Here is a 22,888-nt window from a genome sequence, read left to right as displayed (position 1 = left end):
TCCGGGTACCAAGTCCTTCTTGGCCAATCCGGAGCCACGAGTATAGTCCTTACTCCTCTCCTTCTTATGATTCTCAGTACCTTGGGTATGAGAGGCAGAGGAGGGAACACATACACTGACTGGTACACCCACGGTGTTACCAGAGCGTCCACAGCTATTGCCTGAGGGTCCCTTGACCTGGCGCAATATCTGTCCAGTTTTTTGTTGAGGCGGGACGCCATCATGTCCACCTTTGGTTTTTCCCAACGGTTCACAATCATGTGGAAGACTTCTGGGTGAAGTCCCCACTCCCCCGGGTGGAGATCGTGTCTGCTGAGGAAGTCTGCTTCCCAGTTGTCCACTCCCGGAATGAACACTGCTGACAGTGCTATCACATGATTTTCCGCCCAGCGAAGAATCCTTGCAACTTCCGTCATTGCCCTCCTGCTTCTTGTGCCGCCCTGTCTGTTTACGTGGGCGACTGCCGTGATGTTGTCCGACTGGATCAGCACCGGCTGACCCTGAAGCAGAGGCCTTGCCTGACTTAGGGCATTGTAAATGGCCCTTAGTTCCAGGATATTTATGTGAAATGACGTTTCCATGCTTGACCACAAGCCCTGGAAATTTCTTCCCTGTGTGACTGCTCCCCAGCCTCTCAGGCTGGCATCCGTGGTCACCAGGACCCAGTCCTGAATGCCAAATCTGCGGCCCTCTAGAAGATGAGCACTCTGCAACCACCACAGGAGAGACACCCTTGTCCTTGGAGACAGGGTTATCCGCTGATGCATTTGAAGATGCGATCCGGACCATTTGTCCAGCAGATCCCACTGAAAAGTTCTTGCGTGGAATCTGCCGAATGGAATCGCTTCGTAAGAAGCCACCATTTTTCCCAGGACCCTTGTGCATTGATGCACTGACACTTGGCCTGGTTTTAGGAGGTTCCTGACTAGGTCGGATAACTCCCTGGCTTTCTCCTCCGGGAGAAACACCTTTTTCTGTACTGTGTCCAGAATCATCCCTAGGAACAGCAGACGTGTCGTCGGAATCAGCTGCGATTTTGGAATATTTAGAATCCATCCGTGCTGTCGTAGTACTACTTGAGATAGTGCTACTCCGACCTCTAACTGTTCTCTGGACCTTGCCCTTATCAGGAGATCGTCCAAGTAAGGGATAATTAAGACGCCTTTTCTTCGAAGAAGAATCATCATTTCGGCCATTACCTTGGTAAAGACCCGGGGTGCCGTGGACAATCCAAACGGCAGCGTCTGAAACTGATAGTGACAGTTCTGTACCACAAACCTGAGGTACCCTTGGTAAGAAGGGCAAATTGGGACATGGAGGTAAGCATCCTTGATGTCCAGAGACACCATATAGTCCCCTTCTTCCAGGTTCGCTATCACTGCTCTGAGTGATTCCATCTTTAATTTGAACCTTTGTATGTTAAGTGTTCAAGGATTTCAGATTTAAAATAGGTCTCACCGAGCCGTCCGGCTTCGGTACCACAAACAGCGTGGAATAATACCCCTTTCCCTGTTGTAGGAGGGGTACCTTGATTATCACCTGCTGGGAATACAGCTTGTGAATAGCTTCCAATACCGCCTCCCTGTCGGGGGGAGACGTTGGTAAGGCAGACTTCAGGAACCGGCGAGGGGGAGACGTCTCGAATTCCAATTTGTACCCCTGAGATACTACCTGCAGGATCCAGGGGTCCACTTGCGAGTGAGCCCACTGCGCGCTGAAATTCTTGAGACGGGCCCCCACCGTGCCTGAGTCCGCTTGTAAGGCCCCAGCGTCATGCTGAGGACTTGGCAGAAGCAGGGGAGGGCTTCTGTTCCTGGGAAGAGGCTGTCTGCTGCAGTCTTTTTCCCCTTCCTCTGCCCCGGGGCAGATACGAGTGGCCTTTTGCCCGCTTGCCCTTATGGGGACGAAAGGACTGAGCCTGAAAAGACGGTGTCTTTTTCTGCTGAGAGGTGACCTGGGGTAAAAAGGTGGATTTCCCAGCCGTTGCCGTGGCCACCAGGTCCGATAGACCGACCCCAAATAACTCCTCCCCTTTATACGGCAATACTTCCATATGCCGTTTGGAATCCGCATCACCTGACCACTGTCGCGTCCATAACCCTCTTCTGGCAGAAATGGACAGCGCACTTACTCTTGATGCCAGAGTGCAAATATCCCTCTGTGCATCTCTCATATATAGAAATGCATCCTTTAAATGCTCTATAGTCAATAATATATTGTCCCTGTCCAGGGTATCAATATTTTCAGTCAGGGAATCTGACCAAGCCACCCCAGCACTGCACATCCAGGCTGAGGCGATTGCTGGTCGCAGTATAATACCAGTATGTGTGTATATACTTTTTAGGATATTTTCCAGCTTCCTATCAGCTGTTTCCTTGAGGGCGGCCGTATCAGGAGACGGTAACGCCACTTGTTTTGATAAGCGTGTGAGCGCCTTATCTACCCTAGGGGGTGTTTCCCAACGCGCCCTAACCTCTGGCGGGAAAGGGTATAATGCCAATAATTTTTTAGAAATTAGCAGTTTTTTATCGGGGGAAACCCACGCTTCATCACACACCTCATTTAATTCATCTGATTCAGGAAAAACTACGGGTAGTTTTTTCACACCCCACATAATACCCTTTTTTGTGGTACTTGTAGTATCAGAAATGTTCAAAACCTCCTTCATTGCCGTGATCATGTAACGTGTGGCCCTACTGGAAAATACGTTTGTTTCCTCACCGTCGACACTGGAGTCAGTGTCCGTGTCTGGGTCTGTGTCGACCACCTGAGGTAACGGGCGCTTTAGAGCCCCTGACGGTGTTTGAGACGCCTGTACAGGTATTAACTGATTTGCCGGCTGTCTCATGTCGTCAACAGTCTTTTGTAAAGTGCTGACACTATCACGTAATTCCTTCCATAAGACCATCCAGTCAGGTGTCGACTCCCTAGGGGGTGACATCACTAATACAGGCAATTGCTCCGCCTCCATACCATTTTCCTCCTCAAACATGTCGACACAACGTACCGACACACAGCACACACACAGGGAATGCTCTGATAGAGGACAGGACCCCACTAGCCCTTTGGGGAGACAGAGGGAGAGTTTGCCAGCACACACCAGAGCGCTATATATATATATACAGGGATAACCTTATATAAGTGTTTTTCCCTTATATAGCTGCTGTATAGATTTATCTGCCAAATTAGTGCCCCCCCCCCCCTCTTGTTTTACCCTGTTTCTGTAGTGCAGGACTGCAGGGGAGAGTCAGGGAGCTTCCCTCCAACGGAGCTGTGAGGAAAAATGGCGCCAGTGTGCTGAGGAGATAGGCTCCGCCCCCTTCTCGGCGGCCGTTCTCCCGCTTTTTTATGGAAAAACAGGCATGAGTTAAATGCATCCATATAGCCCAGGAGCTATATGTGATGCATTTTTTGCCCCCTAAGGTGTTTATATTGCGTCTCAGGGCGCCCCCACCCAGCGCCCTGCACCCTCAGTGACCGGAGTGTGAAGTGTGCTGAGAGCAATGGCGCACAGCTGCGGTGCTGTGCGCTACCTTATTGAAGACAGGACGTCTTCTGTCGCCGATTTTTCCGGACCTCTTCTGCTCTTCTGGCTCTGTAAGGGGGACGGTGGCGCGGCTCTGGGACCCATCCATGGCTGGGCCTGTGATCGTCCCTCTGGAGCTAATGTCCAGTAGCCTAAGAAGCCCAATCCACTCTGCACGCAGGTGAGTTCGCTTCTTCTCCCCTTAGTCCCTCGATGCAGTGAGCCTGTTGCCAGCAGGTCTCACTGAAAATAAAAAACTAAACTTTTTTCTAAGCAGCTCAGGAGAGCCACCTAGACTGCACCCTTCTCGTTCGGGCACAAAAATCTAACTGAGGCTTGGAGGAGGGTCATAGGGGGAGGAGCCGGTGCACACCAGGTAGTCTTAAAGCTTTTACTTTTGTGCCCAGTCTCCTGCGGAGCCGCTATTCCCCATGGTCCTTTCGGAGTCCCCAGCATCCACTAGGACGCCAGAGAAATATGGTGCATGGCCTACATCACAAAACTTACCCGGAAAGGATAAAAGATCTTAACATGTATAGTTTGGAGGAGAGAAAGGAAAGGGGAGACATGATAGAAACTTTCAAATATATCAAGGGTCTTAACAAAGTTCAGGAGGGAAACATTCTTCAAAGGAAAAGAAGTATTAGAACTCGAGGACATACACTGAGACTGGAGGGGGGGAGGTTCAGGGGAAATTTAAGGGAAAATTACTTCACAGAAAGGGTAGTGGATAAGTGGAATAGCATCCCATCAGAGGTGGTAGAGGCTAAGACTGTAGAGCAATTTAAACATGCTTGGGACAGGCATATGAATATCCTTACAAAGAATTAAGGTTAAAAAAGGGTTGAGATTGCCTAAAGGATAAAATAAAAAAGGGGCAGACTAGATGGGCCAAGTGGTTCTTATCTGCCGTCAAATTCTATGTTTCTATCCATGCACACTTCTGGTTAGAGATAGGTAGTCTGTTCATGAATATCACAGTATAGCGTCTATACTGTGATATTCCCCTAGTGCAAATCCCTAGGATGAACCAAAATTTGTCATCTTGAAAAACGCGTTTTGAGAGTCAGCTTACCCCACGTTTCTTAATTGCACTTCTTAACAGTGTAACAACATCCTTTCCCTCCACACCACAGGCCTTGAATCCTTTCGTCCAGTTTACTAATATGCTCTGTAAGAAGAGACAGAACAGTTACAGGTACTGCGGGTATAGGGAGAGGGAACACTTTATAGAGGAGGAGGTCATGTCCTAAATTAAGTAGCAGACTCTTACCTAACAGGACTATATACTGTACTAGGTACAACAGGATCTCAGAAGATACAGTAATGTGATATGGCAATTATGACATTCCCAGCATACATCGGACGCTGTCCTGACCATGTGGAAAGGACAGACATTCTACAAAGCCTGAGATTGTTGTTAGATTTATCTGTCATTGCCCTTTTCCTGACGCAGGCTAAATACAAGTGATAATGAAGTTAGTCCGGTCTGCAGGCACATTGTATAACCTACATCATATGATCACATGAAGCTATTCTCTCCTGCCTGTGTGCAGTTCAGGAAAATGTATGATTAACACAACATGTCTGGAATTCAGTTAAATGCAATACATATTACACTCTGTGGCAGCTGCCAGTATGTGGGAACAACCAACATCAATGAAAATGGAGCCGGATATCTGGCATCAGGTAAGGGCATGAGAGTTCAGTATATGAAGTCCATGAAAACAAAACGGGCAATAGTCACAGAAACATCTGCATTGTGAGTAACAGGGAAGTAATGCTCCTTGTACCGGCCCCGCCCCTTAAACCAGTGACATCATGATGTCATGCCTAGTGGGCAGGACCACCGGCTCTTATACGTAGAGCACTGCCTAAAGCATCCTAAGCATGCACTGGGCAGCTCCATAGGCTGCAGGGTGCTTGCCCAGAGCATCTCTTGGACACTCCAGGCGGCTGTGCAGTTGTGCTACTGCCGTTTCAGGCAAACTTACAGCCACATGTAGGTGCCATGGTGCAGTGGGAGCAGCGCATGCAGGACCCTGCGCCCTGTTTGACACCACTGCTCGCACATTCCTAGTTACGGGCCTGATTGTGCATTATATGACCCAATTCCTTTTGGCTCATTTACTAACACTGCATTTAGGTTTACATTTTAAATTGATCCACAGCAACCAGGCACTTGCTTATCGTAAAAGTGAATTGCAGATTGGTAACTGTTGGTTGCAAATATGTCTACACCTAAACCAGTGTTAATAAAAGACATCTATGTAGTGTGTGGTCATTCTGCTCTCACCTCATCCAGTTTAGTCTGGTGGCAGGGGAAGGAGAACGTGAATCCTAGAGGCAGTGTCTTGTCTTTGATGTTCAGTTTTTCCATGAAGTTGCCCAGGCACTCCGCTATGTGGTCAAACAGCTGGAAATAAAAACAAGACATAATGCACCAAGAATAATTCAATCTAACCTGACTTGTTGTAACTTATATTCCATCATGGTGATATGTGAATGACGGAAAAAGTCATTTTGTGGGTTGTACCAATATTCAATAGCATGTCGTCTATCAGTCTGTAATATCATGGAGACTACATGATGAACTGAGAACTATGACAGCACCATTTTCAGGTGGAATGCAGGTATGAGTTTATGTCAATTTTATTTATTTTACCAACTTTTCATTTTTAGTTGTTTTTTTCCAACCGCTTATAGTAAAAATAATGGAGAAGGGATGTGTACAAAGTAGAAGGGCCCACCATGATAAAGGGGAGCAGACATAGGGGGTCATTCCGAGTTGATCGCTCGCTAGCTATTTTTTGCAGCCGTTCAAACACATTGTCGCCGCCCACAGGGGAGTGTATTTTAGCTGTGCAAGCGTGCGATCACTTGTGCAGCCGAGAAGTACAAAAACAGTTTGTGCAGTTTCTGAGTAGGTCTGAACTTACTCAGCCGCTGCGATCACTTCAGCCTGTCCGGTCCCGGAATTGACGTCAGACACCCGCCCTGCAAACGCTTGGACACGCCTGCGTTTTTCCAAACACTCCCAGAAAACGGTCAGTTGACACCCATAAACGCCCTCTTCCTGTCAATCTTCTTGCGATCGGCTGTGTGAATGGATTCTTTGTTAAATCCATCGCCCAGCACCGATCCGCTTTGTACCCATACGAGGCGCCTGCGCATTGCGGTGCATACGCATGCGCAGTAGTGACCTGATCGCTGCGAAAAACGGCAGCGTGCGATCAGGTCGGAATGACCCCCACGGTCCCTACCCAAAATGATGTGGACAAGCATCCTTCAGCATCACAGCAATGTAGAGAGATGAAATTCCCAACACAGTGTGGCCACCCCCCTTTGTACCATCCAGAAATATCTCATGGTGACTAACGGCAACATATATCAAACCTTCTGAAGAGGACAAGTGAAGGTGTTGCCAATAGCAACCAATAAGATTCTAGCTAGCAATTATTTAGTACATTCTATAAATAATAGGTAGTATTTGTATTTGATTGATTGCTATGGCCTACACCTCTACTTATCCTCTTTCGAAGGTTTAATAAATCTCTCCCTACGGATATAAGCATGTGTGGTCACAATTACTGGTATACTCACTTACACTTGGTTCTTTCCTTTGTATGTCGGCAACAGATGCATCTAAGTACCATCATTTAAAAGTAAACACTTCAGAATTCTAGATTTATTTTATTGACTAAGTTCTGGTTGTTCCAAAGGGGTCTATTCATGAAGCAGTGAAAAGAGTGGAGAAGTGAGCCTGTGGAGAATTTGCCCCTGGCAACTAATCAGCTGCTCCGTACAATTGTATAGTATGCAAATTATGTTACTTCAATGCTGATTGGTTGCCATGCGCAGCTTCTCCACCTGCTCACTTCTCCACACTTTTCACTGCTTCATGAATAGACCCCTAAGTACCTATATTTATTATAGTCTCACTTGAATCTCCTAAAAGAGCAAACGCATTGAGATGACAGCAACTTATTTAATGGCTTAATACATAAGTACTGAGGTGTTTTAATGACGAGCAAACAAAAATAGTTCCGCGATTTAAGGCGGGACAAGAATGTAATATATGAACAATTTAAGGTTTGCTCGGTAATGTCAAGCTGTGGGCCTTTTTTTATTACACAGTTGTCTTTGCTAAGCGCCTGACACAACATGTCATGGCAAATCCCAGCATTAAAGATGGCAGTAACTGACCAGAGTGGAGCCGTGATTGTGCAAGTTATTGTAGTCGGGCGGCCGTGTTTGTATTGCTGAAATCTCACGCTGGCAGGAAAATGACTCTTGTGTGCGAGAGAAGCCAGGAGCAGCGCACAGGAGAGGAGGAAATGCTGAGGAGGAGACATTCTACAAGCTGCCAGCATTCCTCTTGACTTCCAGCTAGGCCAACATCACGCTGCACATTGCACAAGACATTCAGAGAACTATGTGGAAATATATACAGTATACTGTGTATAAAAGTGCACCATTCTAGAACCGTGACTCGCTGTATAAACAGCTCTTTTACAGGTTTGGAAAGTGATATAGGACTGTCACCCTGAGTACAGCTCAAGTCACTGTCTTCTAATGTCTGTTATCCTGTTACAGGGACCACAGTATTACAGTAATACCACCTCAGACGTCATCCATGTCAGAGTATAGAAGTATATAAGGCATTTTATGTTCTCTGCCGATGCCAAGCGTTATCTCCATCTCTTGTTAATTTCATTTTATCACTTTGATCCATCACCTTCTGTCTTCTCAAATAAAACAGACTTACAATAACCTACTGTGGGGGAGATTTATCAAATCTTGGAGTAAGACAAAGTGGATACATTGCTTAAAGCTTCTAACTAATTTTTCTAGTACAGCCTGTAAAATGACAGAAGCAGATTGGTTGATACTTTATCTCTCTCCACTTTTTCTCTCGCCAATATTTGATAAGTCTCCCCCTCTAATCTTCACCTCTTTATTTAACGTGGGAGTTCCACGAGGTGTTTTCTCTGCACTTTCAGAGTGTGGCCTCACCTGTGCGCCGCTGCCCCTCATAAGATCTTCCGGGATGGCATAGATTTGGTTCTCCATTTCCACCTTTTTCATCCCGTTATCGGAAACTTTCACCCGCAGGACTCGAAAGTTGGTTCCTCCCAAATCCAGAGCCAGGAAATCTCCATTTTCTATACAGAAGGCAAATACGACATTTAAGTGTCAGTAAAACCAAGTTACAGATTATCAAGTCATTAGTTTTTATGGGATTTGAGTTTATTCAGCAAAAAGGGTGTGGAGAACATTTATCATGTTTATGAGTTGAGAAAAGGGGTCTATTTATGAAGCAGTGATAACCACTTTCTCTAGCCTTTGCCAGAGAAGAGGGTTATCACAGCTTTCTCCTATTTTTAGAGGGATACCGCAGACAAATCACTGCTTTCTCTTGTGGTCCTTTCAGCTGATTTTACCAATCTAGAGCTAGCTTTACTCAATAACCTGTGTGGCTAGAGATGTTTAAATGGGATGTAGTTATGTGACCGATGGCCACCCACAATCCCAACAGTCGGCATGCCGACTAACGGACTATTCCCACTTGTGGGTGTCCACGACACCTATAGGGGGGTATTCAATGCTTGTCGGATCCTTTCCGACGGAAAGGATCCGACAATGCAGTATTCAGTGATCGGCTAAATCCGACAGGATTTGGCCGTTCCAGACAATGCCAATCCGACTTTTTTAAAGTCGGATTGACATTGTCGAAAATGGGGCTAAAACCTGATGGATTTGGCGCAGAATCCGACAAAACACGTGGATCTGTGGCAAATCCGCGGATCCACATTCAGAATTGCCGACCTGTTGAAAAAACGGCAGTCCGATTGAATAGGCTGGAATACTATCTGACCTAAAAAAGTCGAAAACTGACGTCTTTCCGACAAGACGGCAGTTCCGACCTCAATTGCTTACCCCCCATATAGTGGGAATAGAACCTGTGACGAGCGCTTAAACGGCAAATAATGGTTCTTAAAGCAATGGAATAGTAAATACTGTTATGCCCTTTAAAAAAAGGTTATGATACTGGTATACTTATGAAAGGTAGAAAATCCGTACTGGACTGGACATATGATAAATATGGTACCCTCCTTACACTGATACCCAACTATAATTTTTAGATTGCAAGCTCGCCAGAGCAGGGACTTCTTTCCTCATGTGCCTTTCCTTTTCTTACTTACACTATCTTATACTCCATACTCCCTTTGATGGCACCTAACCCCAGGTTTTCTATACATGTCCTATATTGTCATGTACTGTAAGTGCGGTTTTCTTGTTTGCTCATTTGATTATGTACTGTGTAATGGGCGCTGCGGATCCCTTGTGGCGCCATATAAATAAAGGATAATAATAATAATAATATAATGCAAGTTTTGCACCTCATTATAACCTGGTAGTATATAAATCACTATATATCTCTATAGTAAATGTCAGGATGGGTGTTTGCGAGCCAGAACGACCTCTATCATCATTCTATTCCAAGCATTGATTCTGCTGTGCTGGCTGCCCTGTGAAGGATTACACTACCCAGAACCATTGTGCTCACACAATGAGACGGCCTACAAATCAAAAGCAGCCAGCGCATTTAACCCCTTAGAGGTCAGGACAGTATTATTATTATTGCCCGCCTCAGATGGATCTGTTTCAATGTAAATAAAAAACATTACTTCACTGCCGCTCACGTGGCGAATGGTGTCAGGGATGATGGAAAACAGCTGTATTCTAGGAATATTTCCAGATACCACTTCTGTACAGCTGTTGCTAGTATTTACAGTATGTTCATCATTATACATATGAGTGTGCAGGTAAAACATTTCATAGCTCAATTTTATATTGCACACGACCCAGCCAGCATGCAGGATTTTTTTCAACATGCTTATTAAGTTTCCTTGTGGTGTGCATATTTTGTGTATTTGGTTTTTGTCCCTGTGCAACTTTGAAGCTGGCAGAGATAGAACTAACATAGGCTCACAGGCTTAGACAAATCTTATAGCAAATCAGGACATTCACTAAGAACCATTTAAGAGCCAACTACGATAGTTCCCCTCCCCCCCTACCCCATCCCATTCCCCTCTGGCTGTTAAAAATAACCACATAAGTCAGGTTTGAGTAATCTGTGTCTCTTAGTGCCCACTTGGCCCACGGGGAGCCTAGGTACTGATCTAATGGATGATCTGGCTTTGGCTCACTCAATCAATGAATGGCGTTCCACCAAATGCATAAAAAATTACTTGTTAAAGAGCTCGACAAGCAATTAATGCATATACAGTAAGCTAAATGCATGAAACACACATAAAACACGCATGTGCTGAATGCTCTGTTCACGTAACTGATTGCAGTGCTGTACAGTGGCGTAACTAGAAATTTTTCTCCCCCAAGCCAAAAAATTTTTGGCGCCCCCCCCCCCCCCCCCCCGCTGCATAACTGGGAGCAAGAAAGGGACAAATATGCGCGCGCCTTCGGCGCGCGCTGCAAAAAAAGGGGCGTGGTTTTGTTGGAATGGGCGTGGTTTCTCGGAAAGGGGCGTGGTATTGCAGGAAAAGACTACCTTATACCCCAGTTTTGCAACCTGCACGCCCAGACGTTAGCCACCACAGGAAAGAAAAATAATCCTGATTCATGCCCCTTACATTATTTGTCATTTTTCCTCCTTATAGTAATGCCCAGTATACATTATGCCACATACTGCAATGGCCCTTAGACATTATGCCGCACACAACAATGCACATGACACAATATGCACACACTGTAATGCCCCCGACACATTATGCCACACACCGTAATGCCCCCGACACATTATGACAGGAATCGCAATGCCCGTTATACATTATGCTACACACTGCAATGCCCCTGATACATTATAGCACATACAATGCCTGTGACACATTATGACACACACCGCAATGACCTTGAGACATTATACCACAATGCCCGTGATATAGTATACCATACACCGTAATGCCTGTGACACATACCGCAATGCCCTGCCCGTTATACCCTATGCCACACACCGCAATGCCCGTTATGTATTATGCCACACTGCAATGACCCTGAGACATTATACCACATACCACAATGCCCGTGATATAGTATACCACACACCGTAATGCCTGACACATTATGACACACACCGCAATGTCCGTGATACATTATGCCACACACTGCAATGACCCTGAGACATTATACCACATATCACAATGCCCGCGATATAGTATACCATACACCGTAATGCCTGTGACACATTATGACACACACCACAATGTCCGTGATACATTATGCCACACACCGTAATGCCCATTACACATTAAGTCCTACAGTAAGGCTTCTAATTACTTTTCAATTACCTTCTCGTTGTCAGGGGTTTCATGCACTGGGTGTCATGCTCGTTGCCAGGTGTTTCATGCACTGGGTGTCATGCTCGTTGTCAGGTGTTTCATGCACTGGGTGTCATGCTCGTTGCTAGGAGGTAGTCCTTGTTGCTAGGGCTGTGCTCCCAGTGCCACATATGTCCCCAGTGCCAGATATTTCCCCACGGTGCCAGGTACTCACATGCCCCCGGTGCCAAATATAGCCCCCCCCCCCATGTGCCAGGTACACATATACCCCCCCAGTGCCAGATATGCCCCCAGTGCCAGATATTCCCCCCCAGTGCCACATATGCCCCCAGTGCCAGATATTCCCCCCATGCCAGATATGCCGCCAGTGCCATATATTCCCCCCCAGTGCCACATATGCCCCCAGTGCCAGATATTCCCCCAGTGCCAGATATGCCGCCAGTGCCATATATTCCCCCCGAGTGCCATATATCCCCAGTGACAGATATTCCCCCCCAGTGCCAGATATTCTCCCCCAGTGCCATATAAGCCCCAGGGCCAGATATTCCCTCCCAGTGCCAGATATCCCCCCCCCCCCCAGTGCCACATATCCACCCCGTGCCAGATATCCCCCCCCCAGTGCCATATATGCCCCAGTGCCAGATATCCCCCCCAGTGCCAGACATCCCCCCCCCCCCAGTGCGATATGCCCTAGTGCCAGATATCCCCCCCCCCCCCAGTGCCATATATGCCCCAGTGCCAGATATCCCCCCCCCCTTCCCCAGTGCCAGATATGCCCTAGTGCCAGATATCCCCCGCCCCCCCCCCACAGTGTCATATATGCCCCAGTGCCGGATATCCCCCCTAGTGCCTGACATCCCCCCCCCAATGGCCATATATTCCCCGGTGCCAGACACCCTCTCCTCTCTCCCCCCCCGTGACAGATATGCCGCAGTGCAGCCGCCGCTTGTTGGAGAACTTGGAGGGACACGGCGGGCGCAGCGTGTGCCTCTCCTGTGTCCCTCCTGAGTCCTGCATCATCTCCGGCGGCCGCGGGTCTGATAGGGGGAAGTGCCGTCCGTGAGCTCTAATTGGCTCACGGACGGCACTTCCCCCTATTAGACCCGCGGGCCGCCGGAGATGATGCAGGGCTCAGGAGGGACACAGGATAGGCACACGCTGCGCCCGCCGTGTCCCTCCAATAAAGCAGACTGACATGCGGACGTTCGTCCGCATGTCAGTCTGCTGTAATCAGTGGCGCCCCCGCAGCCCCTCGCCCCCAAGCCACCGCGAGGACTGCGGGGGCAGTAGTTACGCCACTGGTGCTGTATCTGCTCACCGCAGCCCTTTATATCTGAACTACACTGCATATTGAAGGGCTGATTCTGTATCGGACACAGTGTGTGTGGTTGTGCGATGACGCAGAAGCCTATGCTAAGCTGAGTTTCTGTAGGACTAATGTGAGGATCAAGTGGGAAGCCATTCTGTCTGCAGCCACAACCATCAACATCACTATTGACAATTGCCCAGCCCCATGCTAGATGCATGATATCAGTCAGTAACAGGCTTCCCTTCCCCGTATGCACGAGCCAGGAAAGCACAGAACTCCAGCTACACGCCCACGACACTCTCACAACATGCCCACGACACTCCCACAACATGCCCATGACACTCCCACAACATGCCCATGACACTCCCACAACACACCAAAGACACTTCACCAGCACACCTATGACACTCCCACAACACTCCTATAACACACTCACAACACTGCCAAGACATGTCTATGATACTCCCACGCAGGCTTGGACTGGCCCACAGGGGTACAGGGGAAACCACCGATAGGCCCCACTGCCTGGGGGGCCCTCCTCCTCTAGGGATCAGGTTCTAGACTGTGCACTTGAATGATATATTATACATATGTTACCTTATACTACACAGGATTATGATGTATTCTCTACAGTACATTGCTGTCATTAATCTGTCACATTATCATGCATGCACTAGCATTAATTACTATATAAATTATCAAGGAGTCCAGACCAGTTACTCCTTTGGAGGCTGGCCACACCTCTAATCATGGGCCCCTACCACTGCATACCCCCGGTGGGCCCTTCATGCTCCAGTCCGACACTGCTCCCTCATGCCCACAGCGCACTGTTGACACACCCAAAATACTTCCACGACAAACCCACAGCACACAACATTTCTGTACAATAGCACTGTTGCTGCCAGTTCCCACCCCAGTAGCGAGAGACAGAAAAGATCTGCATTCATGCATACATTGGCTCCTGTGCATGAGCTGTATGTCATTGCTAAAATTCTTTATTAGCATTTGCTAATAGAAAAGAGATGGCTCTGACATTAATTAATTTTTTACAATAATGGGGGGTATTCAATTTATGGCAAATATTCCGACAGCCGGAAAATTGGCACTTTTCGCCCGTTTTTAAGTGCGAATTAAATTCACCCTAGTCAATGCCTGTGCCGATTTTTCGACTGGTCAAAAAATCCGCCACTGGTGAAAACCATTTGGATCGGTGAATTTGCCTCCAATACGCGCGTGTTGTCGAATATGCTGGTGTTTTCGCCCGTTTTTGGGTCCGTTTTTGCCCATGCCAATTCGTCCAAAAAAAAGTGAAAAGGAATGGCCGAAAATGGATTTAAAAACGGGCCAAAACGCCCGCTATTGAATAAACATGGACGAATTATTGCAGTTTTTTTCGACCAGTTGAATATTCCCCAATGTTTTTAATACATGAAAACAAACATAGTAACATAGTATCTAAGGTTGAAAAAAGACAATTTGTCCATCGAGTTCAACCTATTTGTGGTCTCCTATGCAGTATTATTTTTGAACTAAATTTTGTCTGATGCTGATGTCAGCCGTTGTGTTTGGATATATGGACTTCATTTTAAATATACTGTAGATCTACAGGGGCACATGTGTATATTTAAAATGAAGTCCATATATCCAACTTGTTCTCATGTATTAAAAACATGATTATTGTAATAAATTAATTTTGCAATACAGTGAAAATGACACATTAATATTGGGACCAATAAAGCATTGATGTTTTTACCAGTCACATTAATGTTGTGCTCTGAAATGAATAAGCTACTAATGAATTATCTACCAACAAATGTTCTGCCAGACACAGATTTGATGTCATTTATTTTTGATATCTCTAATTATTGCTGCATTTGGCAGCTGTAATACTTGCGCCAATATCACCACCTTGTGGAAATTTCCATCACTTATCTCCCTATAGCACACCATTCAGGATTGTTATAGTGATGAGCGGATAATACTAGTAATAGCTTTTAATATAATAACTGACAAAGTAATGCTATAAAACTAATTTGTCTTCAGTAAGAATAGCACTAATATGTTGCAAATGAGAGAGATATTATTTATATTTTTCCAAACAATGAATATATAAGCAACATACCACATGAACACAGAACTTCTAGGAATAATTGTGAAAACAGTGAATGCACATGGGGGGTAATTCTAAGTTGATCGCAGCAGGAAATTTTTTAGCAGTTGGGCAAAACCATGTGCACTGCAGGTGTAGCAGATATAACATTTGCAGAGAGAGTTAGATTTGGGTGGGTTATTTTATTTCTGTGCAGGGTAAATACTGGCTGCTTTATTTTTACACTGCAAATTAGATTGCAGATTGAACACACCACACCCAAATCTAACTCTCTCTGCCAGAGCCGGCCCTAACCAATATGATGCCCTAGGCAAGATTTTTGCTGGTGCCCCCTAGCACCACCGCTGGTTCTGCCTCTGGCCTTGCACCTCTTTCACAGCACCATCACCCCTCACCCATAGCAGTCCTTATTTTGGTGTTTGTACTCTATATATTTTAAATAGGAACAGCTTGCACATTTGGCGCACAGCCCGAAAAGGGGTGTGTTTTTGCTGGCAAGGGGCATGGCCACACAATAGTAACCCCAATTCCAATTACGTCACACAGTACTGCAACTTTATTCACATTTGATCATGCAATAGTGTCCATAATTCATATTACATCCCACAGTAGTACCACTTTACCTTATAAACGTTATTCCTCAGAGTAGAGCCCCTTATTCACATTGCATCACATGAATTGCTCCTTATTCACATTACACCACACCCTATCGCTCTTTATTCACACTAGACGACACAGTAGTGCCCTTTCTATACGCAACGCCACATAGTAGAGCACCTTATACACATAATGCCACACATTAGTAATGCATTTATACACATAATTCCACAGAGTAATGCCCCTTACACATATGAGACACCTTATTAATGTCCTTATAAACATAATGCGCCTTACACATTATGACAACCTTTATTAATGCCCTTTTACACATAATGTCCCTTACACATATGCCACACATTATTAATGCCCTTATACACATAATGACACACAGTACCCCTTACACATATGTTGCACATTATTAATGCATTTTTACATGACACACACAATGCTCCTTACACATATTCTTAACACTACTGCACAACCAACCCACTCACATGCACACAGCACTCACACTGCCTCTAACACTGTGACCTCTGCCTCTGCTTGGATACAGATGTGTCCTCATAAATCTTGCCTCAATGCTAACGTCTGGCACCTTTTTTTAATGAAAATGCATTTTATTTGCATTGCTATTGGCTAGGATGACAAACAGCTTCTGCTGATTAAAATTATATGCAGCATGCCTATATACTGTGTGAGACTGTGGCTGTATCTGCATATAAAATGCTACACACAAAATATAGGCATGCCGCATATCATGTTAATCAGCAGAAGCTGCTGATGCCCCTAGACATATCAAATGCCTTAGGCAATTGCCTAGTTTGCCTATGCCTATGGCCGGCTCTGCTCTCTGCACATGTTATATCTGCCTCCCCTGCAGTGCACATGGTTTTGCCCAATTGCTAACAGAATTCCTGCTGCGATCAACTTGGAATTACCCCCATGGTTTTTGCAGGTCTGCTTGAAAGTCAGCCGACCAAACTATATGAAACCTATCTGGGGTTCCCTGATCCTGGGATGAAAGATCTTCTTGGAAATAGAATCTGTTGGGAATTAGGGGCCTCTTCCCCTAATGTGCAGCTTGGTACTCAAAGAAGCAGCAGCACTGCGCAATTAGTAAATCCCCATAGGGGAGTATTTACCCCAAAAAGCAATGTCATGGTCTTGTTAAGTCTGACAGACTGTGTTTTCCATTAGCTAACTAAAACGTCACTGTATTTGTATTTTATACATTATTGTATTATCCTGACAAAATTGCAACTGTATTGTGAATATCAGATCACTTTAAATATTATATAGACACAATAAGAATACTCTGTGTGGGACACAAAAGTCTCTGAAGTGTATATTTACGAAAGTGTAGATTTTTAGAAGTGGAGATGTTGCCCATAGCAACCAATCAGATTCTGCCTATTAGCTTCTCTCTGATAAGTGGAAGAGGATTGGTTGCTATGGGCAACAGCTAAAACCTGCACTTTAGCAAATATACCCCATAGAGCACACACAGAACTAATGAAGAACCTGATACTGAATCAGGTTATGGTAAAGGTTATGGGGGTCATTCCGACCCGTTCGCTCGCTGCGTTTTCACGCAGCAGAGCGAACGGGTCCCTGCTGCACATGCACCGGCGCCTTTGTGCGCCTGCGCATGCGGGACGGCCGTGGCAGGACAGCGATCGCCTCTGCCTGATTGACAGGCAGAATCAATCGATGGGCGGGAGGGGGCAAAACGGCAGCATTTGGCCGCAGTCTCGTAGGCGCGGTCCGGCCAACGCAGGCGTGGCCGGACCGAACGAGGGGCGGGCCGCAGCAGCTGCGTGACGTCATACGCAGCCGTTGCGGGCCAGGGAGCGAGGAGTAGCTCCCTGCCAGCTCCCTAAAGCTGCGCTGGCCGGGAGTTACTCCTGAAGTGCAAAGGCATTGCCGCTGTGCGATGCCTTTGCACTTCTGCGGAAGGGGGCGGCACTGACATGCGGGGCGGACTAGCCCCGTGCTGGGCGTCCCCCGCACATCAGGAAAGTTGATCGTAGCTGTGCAAAATTTTGCACTGCTACGATCAGCTCGGAATGACCCCCAATGTCTTTTACATCAAATAGCTAAACAGCATGGTAGCAAAGTGGTTAGCATTGTTGCCTCACAGCAAATCTGTATGTTATCTCTGTGTTTTCTTTCTGTCACACTCCAAATACATCAGCAGGTTAATTGGCTACTGCCAAAATTCACCTGTATGTGCTAGAGAACATTATAATGTAAGATCCAATAGGCAGGAATAGATGTGAACGATTACATATTCTCTGTACAGCACTGTGTAATATGATTGGTGATATACAAATAAACTGCAGTAATGTAACCAAGCAATAAATGACAGGTCAGACAGGTTTACTCCATTTCCTATTAGGAAGTAATTGGTGACTGATGCACCTGTTATAGCTGCTGTAAAGGCCTGGATGCAGCCTGCATTGTTCTGACGTAATGTTCCGGACACTAAAGAGTCAGGAACAATCATGGTGATAGAAGACGTTCATGCAGCTATACAAATGTAAGTGTAGATAATACACACTGATCTGGTAAGAAGCTGAAATGAAATGTTACCTGATATTCATATGCAGGGATTATGTGAGGCTGGTGTCAGAGGTGACCTGTGTATTAATTAATGTATTTTATTTTACCCAGAAAACACATATGCAAAAATACTTAGAAAATTGCGTTGTTGTTCCTCGTTGTACCTACAGTATTGTATGTGTCTTTTATTACTCCCTGACAAAATCTAAGTAATGCCTGAGTATCCTAACAACCACATGCAGGGACAGAGGCTACAATAGTAACCGGTAGGTGTGATGTGTGAAAATAAAGTGAGGCAATCACATTACTTCCAGTGGCCAGTACAACCCTGGACACCACTGGCAATACTGTGGTCATTTTTTCATAATAATGAGCTTCCTATATTTCTCTTACAACATTACAGAAGGAAGTTGTTGCAATGATATTGCAGTTTTCTATGAGGAAATGTGAGAAATTACGTAATTCTAAAACTTGTTCGGGCCTCAGTGCTAGAAAAGGGCATGACCAATCTTGAAGGAATGACAGTGCCCCAGCCTGTGTAGATGGCAGAAGCTGCACACAGCCGCATCAACAGACAGACCTTGGTATTTTGTACTTGCCCCACTCTCTCTGTGCCCCTGATAGCATGGGCGAGATTCATTCTAAAGTGACAGATAATGGGCGGTATCATACCCAGAGAGGTCGGGTTTAGCTCAGACGGGCCACTTTTTGCTCAATACAACTCGCCACCCCTGGTGGGAGCGAGATGCAATGCAGATGCCGGCAGTTGATCATGCCCGAATGGAGAAACAATTGAAAAGCTCTGTTGGACGCCATCTACTGGCTGCTGCCGGCAGTAACAATTAAATCTCACCTATGTGTTAAAATTGTGACAAAATTTAACACGGTTGATCCCTTGCATTAGGGTTCGAGAATGCGCCTGTCCTGAACTGCACAGTGCTGGTTGCGCAAACAATTGAATTAACTCCATTTTAGGTCAGAGCTAATTCTCTCCAACAACTGAATCACCCTCAAAGTGCTTTAGATTTGCATATAAAACGACATGCTAGGTAAAAACTTTAACAGTCTACGGAAAGGATAGCTATGCATTTAAGTTGTTTTGTTTATGTTTTTATGAAAAGAAAGGGGCATTAGTGAAATGCGTAAGTAAATTGGTAAGTGTCGAATGTTTTTGAAAGTTTCTAGAGTGTAGATCTCTTGAACTGAGCAAAGCAGCAATTCCAGAAAGTGGGAGATTCAAAAGCCCCATCTGCCAATAGAAGTAAACAGGTTGGGGTGTAAGGAATGAGATAACAAAGTAGAGCTTTGAAAGTCAGTTATCCAATCTTGGCATAGATTTACCATCTTAAGGGGCCTACACACGGTGCAATATTTCTACAGATATGGACTATATAGTCTATATCGGTAGAAAACACAGTGCATATTGCACCGTGTGTAAACACCTTGTGATGCCGATCCGCAGTCCCGCGGGATCGGCATCATAAGGAAAGATAGTGTGTGGAGGAAGGGCCGATATTGATTATATCGGAGGTTGATGCCTCCAGACACAATATAGTCAATGTCGGCCGTGGCACCGTGGGTATGTGGCATTACAGGCAGCCTGTGAAGAGAGTAGACAATGAGTGTTATGTGGCAGGAACAGAGCTGGTTTGGAAACAGATGGCTTCTGAATTTAGTGCCAGCTGCAGTGCAATTCCTTTGCTGGGAGATCTAAGTAAAGGGTATTGCAGTAGTCCAAACGTGTGGATACAAATGCATGTATGAGTGTGGGAACATCATGTCCCAGATTTATCAAGCCTTGGAGAGTGATAATTTGCACGGTGATAAAGTAACAACCAATCAGCTGCTAGCTGTCATTTTTTCGAACAGCCTATACCATGGCAATTAGGAGCTGATTGGTTGGTACTTTATCACAGTGCAAATGTTTCACTTTCCAAGGCTTGATAAATCTGTGCAAAGATGAATTAACTTTTTGGTTCTGGCTATATTCCTCAATGAAAGAATAAAGATTTGATTATTGTGGACATCTGATATTTACGGGGATAATTCAGACCTGATCGCTAGGCTGTGTTTTTGTACAGCGGGCGATCAGGTCTAAACTGCGTATGCACCGCAATGCGCAGGCACGTCGCACGGGTACAAAGCGGATCGCCGCTCAGCGATGGGTTTGTGCGAAGGATTCATTCGCACAGGCGTTCGCAAGGAGAATCTAGAGAAAAAAACTTCAAAATACAGTGCACAATAGAACAGTAGTGCAGCTACACAATATACACAAGTGTGCATCCAAAAACACACTGACAGATATAGGTGAAGAAAAGAAATGTATACTAGTAGTAGCGCTCTCCAGTAACCATGTTAAATATCACCCATGTGGAAATGATATAATGAGGGTAGATTCACCATGTAATGAAACAGAAATGTCCTTTAAACTCCTTATCGCATACACTCAGATGGTCACACCGAAGTTCTTCCTTCTCAAGGAAATTCAGTAGTGTTCATTTGTATTAGGACCAACATAGAATCTATGGAAATAAATATAAGCGCCTTCTAATCCTCTTGCAAGGATATTTGTTGGAGGTACTTATAAAGAAACACAAATATAGTGTAGCAAGCCTTTAAAAGGGAACACATTTAATATGTACAAAATGCACGTACAAGAAAACAACTTTAAAACAGCATGTCATAATCTCCATATATCACATCACCATCGCTCAGATCTTTCACGGGGAATCAAATGGCACGCGTTTCGGACGGGATCCGTCCTTCGTCAGCATGCTTCTGACGAAGGACGGATCCCGTCCGAAACGCGTTAAGCGTGGTTGTGTTTTACGTGGACTCCTGCACTCATCGATCAGCTACCAGGGTGAACTTTCTATGGTGTGGCGGTGGGCATCCGGAGCTCATTCACTTGACATCTGGTGCCATTTGATTCCCTGTGAAAGATCTGAGCGATGGTGATGTGATATATGGAGATTATGACATGCTGTTTTAAAGTTGTTTTCTTGTACGTGCATTTTGTACATATTAAATGTGTTCCCTTTTAAAGGCTTGCTGCACTATATTTGTGTTTCTTTATAAGTACCTCCAACAAATATCCTTGCAAGAGGATTAGAAGGCGCTTATATTTATTTCCATAGATTCTATGTTGGTCCTAATACAAATGAACACTACTGAATTTCCTTGAGAAGGTAGAACTTCGGTGTGACCATCTGAGTGTATGCGATAAGGAGTTTAAAGGACATTTCTGTTTCATTACATGGTGAATCTACCCTCATTATGTCATTTCCACATGGGTGATATTTAACATGGTTACTGGAGAGCGCTACTACTAGTATACATTTCTTTTGTTCGCAAGGAGAATGACAGGAAGAAGGCGTTTGTGGGTGTCAATTGAGCGTTTTCTGAGAGTGTTTGGAAAAGTGCAGGCATGTTCAAGCGTTTACAGGGAGGGTTCCTGATGTCAAATCCGGTCCTGAACAAGCTGATGTGATCACAGCGGCTGAGTAAGTCCTGGGCTGCGCAGAGACTGCACAAAATCAGTTTGTGCAGCTCTGCTACACATGGGTTCGCACACTTGCACAGCTACAATACACTCCCGTGTGGGTGGTGACTATCTGATCGCAGCAGTGCAAAAATCGCTTGCTAGCTTGCTAGCGATCAGGTCTGAACCCACTAAGTGTAAAGCCTTCCTAAGTATTTGTACAGCAGTGTATATTCCTGTTCCTTACCCAGCATATGGAAGGTACTGTATAATACACATCACTTATCTGTGAACTCTTTCATCCTGTTCTGAAGCCACTGTTGTCGCATTGGACTGACACTTCATTGTACGTCACAAGTGGCTCCCTCTCCTCGGTCGCTACTACATTACAACAGGCTGGAATGTTTAAACAGTGGGTGTGTGTGCCTCATCCATTATCAAGAGCACAGCCCTAGACTAACCACGGCCCATTTGTCTATATGCACAGCTGTAGGGAGAAAACATTGCTTACTGTACAGAAATACTGATTTAGCAATAATCGGCCAACAGGAGACAGCTGTGCTACTTTCTTGGATGAAGTGCATTACATATACAAACAGGTGCTCAAATGACGTGTACATACATCCACAGTACAGCCGAACATAACTCTTATAGACGACAGTCACATGACTGAGATGCCACGTATCCATGGTAATAAAAAAAACTGCTTCCACTCAACATACATCTGAATATTAATACTAAAGGTCTGCTTATGAAAAGCTGATAAACTGGAACACCCGAGTGTACACAGATATCACCGGTATGCCATCCACGCCTTTTATGTTATGCAACAATAGAGACACGCTGTAAATTAAACACACACTAACCCTAGTTTTACAGCTTTCTTATACGCTTTATCTAATGGAGTAATTATTAAAAATAAATAAATATAATAATATTA

At 45.3% G+C, this 22,888-nt stretch overlaps 1 protein-coding gene across 1 annotated transcript in view; it reads right to left on the bottom strand.

Moving 5' to 3' along the window:
- The window catches only part of LOC134936833 (hexokinase-2), a 91,938-nt gene that overhangs the window by 39,030 nt on the left and 30,020 nt on the right, over positions 1-22,888 (bottom strand). The window contains exons 3-5 of the mRNA XM_063932107.1: positions 8,543-8,691; positions 5,823-5,942; positions 4,602-4,697 (exon numbers count right to left, since the gene is read on the bottom strand). Coding sequence (XP_063788177.1) covers positions 4,602-4,697; positions 5,823-5,942; positions 8,543-8,691 — 365 coding nt within the window. The remainder of the gene's footprint in view (positions 1-4,601; positions 4,698-5,822; positions 5,943-8,542; positions 8,692-22,888) is intronic.

The sequence above is a fragment of the Pseudophryne corroboree genome, chromosome 6, assembly GCF_028390025.1.
Source record: "Pseudophryne corroboree isolate aPseCor3 chromosome 6, aPseCor3.hap2, whole genome shotgun sequence".
In the NCBI taxonomy this organism is placed as follows: Eukaryota; Metazoa; Chordata; class Amphibia; order Anura; family Myobatrachidae; genus Pseudophryne; species Pseudophryne corroboree.
The sequence above is the reverse complement of the archived record's forward strand: the minus strand, read 5'-3'. Positions and strand labels throughout refer to the sequence as shown.